Below are 5,206 nucleotides of genomic sequence, written 5' to 3' on the forward strand. Positions count from 1 at the left end.
CTCAGCCCCGCCGCTGCCGCGAAGGGCCGGGGGTCCAGCAAATTCCAAGATGTGACTATCCGGGTGAAACAGGCCCCGAGGCAGGAGGCAGGGGAGGGGAGACAGGGAGGGGAGTGAGAAACAGATGTTAGGGGGAAAAAAAGAGAAGCCATCAGCTTCCTTCTTTCCTCCTCCAGCTCCAATTTGGGTGGAAGACGCTCTATCTAGCACCCTGCCGTGGGATCGCCCGGCACGATGAGTGATGTCTCCGGTCCAGCTCTCCGGGAACGGACCGGACCCAGCAAACCCCTGCCCAGCCCAGAGGGAAAGCCAGAGCTCGGCAGGTCTTACCAGCCTGATAGTCGTAGAGCGCCCGCGCACACAGCCCCTTCCCCGTCAGGTCCGGCGGCTGCTGGTACTCAACCGAGTAGTCGTATTTGGCATCGTCAACTTGTTCCTTCGGGAAGGAGAGAGGCAGAAGAGGCGTTACCAGCGCGACCGATGCTGTGCCAGGCAGCTCGTGCTTCGTTAGCCGCAGCAAGGGTCCGCGGTCCGGGGTCTCGCCACCCCAAGGCACGGCACGCGGGGTGCACATCGCCCCGCTCTGCTTCCCGCGGCCCCGCTCGGTTTCCCGGGTGGATCGGGAGGCGTTGCACACCGGGAATTGCAGGAAAAAACAGGGGGAGGGAGGAGTACAACACCGTGCAACACCCAGAGATTTAGATCAGCCCCCCGCCGAGCCTCGGAGAACTGCGTGCAGCAGGTCCCAGATGCCCCCCCGGAATAAAAACGCCGGCTCTGGGGACTCCACGCGTCTCTGCCAGCAGCTAAAGGAGATGAGCGCGCAAACCAGCCTCGCACCGAAGAGCGAAGGCGGCCAGCTCTCCGGTTTGGCTCACAAACCGGCACCGATCCTGCAGCGCCTCCGGCCCGGCAGCCAGCATCACAACCAGAAATACCGAGACCAGCAGCAGACAACCCTTCTGGAAGCCGATCCCTCAGGATCTCCACTACAGACAGCAGTTCATCACCCCCACGTTTAAGCCTGTTGAAGCTGGACAAGCTCCAACTCCAGTTTTCCAAGCGTTTCTCTCTCATTACTATTTTGAGAACCTGAGCTGGCTGCTTTTTACTTTTCTTTCGTACCGAAAGGCCGAGGCGATCACTCAGCCCATCTCCCGCTCCTTTTGAACGAGCTGGACACTTCCAGACAAAGTCAAGAACGAGAAAATTACGTACGTTTGAAATGCTTATGGTTTTGTGAGGCGGGGGGACACAAGATGGATGAATAGAGGAGAGGAAACCAAACGGCCACCGCGTCTCCAAGGGAAATACTGCAGCATGACACAACCCCGCTATTAGACGCCGGAGAATCTGACGGAGCACGCCAAGAATAGCCGGGCTTTGTCAGCTCCGCTGGTTTTGGACATGCAAAGAAGCAGGAGAAGGAGGAGAAAGCGCTTTGGCAAAGAGGCCGATGAGAGGCTCTCCCCTTGCCCCCTTCCCGGGGCTCCAGGAACGGGGACAGTGACACCAGCTGGAGCACCCCGGGGCACAGGGTGCGGGACGGGCGACGGGGGCTCAGCGCCAGCATCTCTCGGCGTCAGCGCTGGGAAGGGACGCAGCAGCTGTCCCCTCGCCGTGAGGATGCGGCGCGAGCGTGTGCGAGCTCCGGGGCTTCTCGGTTTCCTACCGATTTTAGCCCAGGCAGCCGGGCTCTGAGCACCGGCGGGTGCATTTGTACCCAAAGAGACGAGACGCTCGTAAGAGGATTCCAGACTCATCCTAAAAGATGAGACAAAGCCATGCTCTCTCGCATGAGGATCCTGGCCAGCTCTCGGGTGCCCTTTTCCCCCCCCCCGGGGTCCTCTGTCCTCCCTCACGCACCAACCTGAGGCGGTTCTTCATAGATGGCCGAGGGGTCCGGCGGCTCCTCGTACAGATTTGCCTCTTCCGCGTGGGAAGCTGGGACGCTTGAATTGTACGCAGTGTCTTGCCCTGCGGAAGAAACACACGGTATCTCACCGCGATATCCGTCACCAAAACCTCTCCCTGTCCCCTCGTTCATCCAACTCCTGCTCCCGGCTGAAGTGCCACCGAACTTCTGCTGTGAGCTGGATGTCACCCGGGTCTCCTGTCCCGCAGAGGGGATGGGGTCCAGCAAGCACGAACCCAGCCACGGGCCGAGCAGGGGTTTAGGGAACGATAAAAAGGACAACGGAGAGATCCAGGGTCTCCGATGGGGAAGGGAATAAGCTCGCTCGAGACGAACCATTTCCCAGCTGCTCCTTGCGGTGAGCACCAAACCTGACGGGGAAGGCTTGGCGCAGAGACCCTGGCCAAGAGCAGCATCTAGTGGTGACTGCAGCCCGGGGACCGCCGGAGCTCGTCCCTGGCCCCCAGCTCGTCCCTGGCCCTCCATCGCTGGGGCGGACAGGACAGAAAGCAGTAACAAGCCGCTCTGAAAGAACCGTTGGTTTTGGTCCACCGCAGAAAATGTTTCTGGCTGAAACATTTTGCTGAGCCCAATCACTCAAAGGGTTTGGTTTTTAACCAGGTACATTTTGGCTTATTTGGGAAAAGGCAGCTTGGAGGTTGTTTCCCAGCTCCCATCTTCCTGAAGCGAAGCTGCGGGGTAGCCTCGGGACCAGTGAGGAGCCCAGTGAGCTGGGGACAAGCCAGCAGGGACGTGAAACCACACAGCCCTTCAAGGACAAGGCAAACACCTCTGTGCCACCCACGGCACGTGGGGAGCCGTTCCGGATACAGCCAGCCCTCCTTCCAGACTTGCTCTTCCCACCCAAACCACCTGAAAGGGGAGAGAGCATCTCGCCACACGCAGAGAAAGCTCTTCGTAGCCCGGCTCCCTCTGCCTGCCTTGCCACCCCAGCCCCGGCGGCGAGGCCGGCGATGCCCGGGCAGGTGGGCACTGCCAGCCCTTGGAGCCCTGCGTCGACGACACGCACGGATCCTCCGGTCTTTACTGGGACGGCGAAACCCAGCCCTGTCTAACTGCTAGAGCTGGCTGCTGTCACCGCGCTCTGCCGCCCAGAGGGAAATCACTGCGTGGGGGTAGAAAGCCTCCTTTGCTGGGTCTGGAAGGCATTTCGGAAAGGTCTGAGTGGGAACCTCAAAGCCCCTGCAGCGGGAGGTCTGGAGGGGGGCTCTGGGGGTGCACGCAGCTGAATTTCAGCCTTTCAGCCAGGAGATGTCCTCATCCCCTCAGCCGCTGAACCTCCTGCTAAGTCTGAGAAGGAAACGAAGGGACCTTCGCACCAGGCAGCAATAACTCTCCTCCTTCCCCAGCCTCAGCATCACGCTCAGCCCTTGTCGTCCCCTCCGGCTGGAGACAAAGCCTGCAGGTTCCTGGCCTAAAGATCCGCTCGCGCTCTGCCGAGGCATGGGAAAACGGAACAGAAACTCGGAGCCTGGCCTCAACACGCCCGATTTTGGGGACCTATTTGGAGAGGCGAGGTGAAAAGCTTCGGTTAGGCAAGGCAACAAAGCCACGCACCTGCTGCGGGGACCGGAGAGGCTGGAGGCGTCCCCCAAGCAGAGGAGGGGGCGAAGGAGGCTGGGGGAACATCCCGGGCAGGAGAGACAGGAGAGGCAGGGCTCGGCACGGAGTTCACCTCCTTCTGCAGGAAAGGGCTGCGAAGCTTGCCTGGAAAAGGAGTCAAACGTGCTGCAGGAGCGGGCGGGCACCGAGGCTTCCAGCCCCACGGCAACAGCCCCATCTCTCCCCAGGAGTTAGTCACCAAAGGGTGTTGTCAGATGCTTTTTTGCCTTAGGAGCCCACTGCTGGGTTATCCTCCTAAGCAGGATTTTCCAGCTCTAATCCTGGTTGTGGAAAACAAGTTTGTTTACCGGTTACAGCAGTAGCTGCAGCCAAGCCAAAAAAACAAAGACGTAATTTTGGGGAGGAAGAGGAGCTGGAGGACACCGCCACCCAGGTCCTGCTCTCCAGGCTCTCCACGGTGATTTTTCGGAGCCGCCTGGATTTCACAGACATTAGGACCAGCAACTGGGAGAGGCACGATTTCAAACCGGTCCCTGCCAGCCTTCTAAGCCGGCGCGCTTTCCTTTGGCAGAAGGTAACTACTCGCTGTTATCTCCCCCATCTACGCCTCTGAACGCAAACAAAAGCAAAGCAGGAGAGTTACCAGACAAGCCCTACCCGAGCACAGCAGTGAATAAGCACCAAGACTTGCCAGCCGACCCTTAGCCTGTGGGTTTTATCGGTGCCAGGGCATTTCTCTTCCCTTCCTCCACCGAAAAACATCAAATGCTAACACAAACGAGGGAAATCCCAAGGGATTTCTCACCCTCAGAAATCAGCCTCCCCCCGCGATGTTTAAGCAGCAAGATAGACATTTTCCCACCGTGGGATTTCATCCTGTCCCACTGATGGCTTGCCTACGCAAGAAAGCGCGTTTGCGCTCCTATCGCAAAATAAAAGTGCTTATTCCGAATTAATTCAAGCTACTTTCAAGGAGGTTGAGCTGAGGAGGAGACATTCATCCAGGGATATCACGTGTTCTCAGCGACTTCCTCGGCTACCGTGTCAGCTTTGGTTTTCGCAGCTTCCTGGTTTCTATCTGATAGATCAGGTCGGTCTCCTCTAAAGGGACGCGCTCCTGCTTGGTTCAACCCGTGCAAAAAATCGGGTGGAATTTATGGCAGTCGGGATAGATTGTGACAGTCGCCCCTTTCTGGCATTAATATATTTAGTTTTCATCAAAATAATGAAATTTAAGCTTCAGAAGTGGAGTCAAAGTATGGCAAAGTTCCCTCTCGGCTGTTAAAACCTGGCGCAGCCCGCAAGCAAGAGCCTTACCATGAAAAACGTCGCGCGAGCTGGGTGCGAGACATCGCTCTGCCTATGGCAGAGAACACCGGGCGCCATGAGCGCTACCCGTGCTCAGCGAGGGTAACCTCACGGGTAACAGACCCGTCCCGAACACACGCTTTCCCCGTGGGGAGCACTCTCCGCGCACAGATTTACCCAGCGCGGGGAACGGGAACCGGCTCACGCTGCCTGACCTGCCGTTAAGCGTTGCACCCGGCGCCGTACCTGGCTGGGAAGGCGTCACCGCGTCCGCCGGCACCGACTTCTCCCTCTGCTTGAAGATGTCCCGGGGGTTCACCGCTCTCTGCGCTATCAGCGAGGCAGCCTCCTGCCAAGGCAAAGAGCGCACAAACCCCGCGGTCAAGGCGCGACCGCCTC

The 5,206-nt window shown here is 58.8% G+C and overlaps 1 protein-coding gene across 1 annotated transcript in view; it reads right to left on the reverse strand.

Annotated features, from left to right (window-relative positions):
• Positions 1–5,206, reverse strand: part of DBNL (drebrin like) — a 14,814-nt gene that overhangs the window by 1,279 nt on the left and 8,329 nt on the right. Inside the window, exons 9-12 of the mRNA XM_019473708.1 lie at positions 5,054–5,156; positions 3,494–3,643; positions 1,871–1,977; positions 331–436 (exon numbers count right to left, since the gene is read on the reverse strand). Of these exons, the coding sequence (XP_019329253.1) occupies positions 331–436; positions 1,871–1,977; positions 3,494–3,643; positions 5,054–5,156 (466 nt within the window). The remainder of the gene's footprint in view (positions 1–330; positions 437–1,870; positions 1,978–3,493; positions 3,644–5,053; positions 5,157–5,206) is intronic.

Source organism: Aptenodytes forsteri, unplaced genomic scaffold (assembly GCF_000699145.1).
Source record: "Aptenodytes forsteri isolate BGI_AS27 unplaced genomic scaffold, ASM69914v1 Scaffold476, whole genome shotgun sequence".
NCBI classification, from domain to species: domain Eukaryota; kingdom Metazoa; phylum Chordata; class Aves; order Sphenisciformes; family Spheniscidae; genus Aptenodytes; species Aptenodytes forsteri.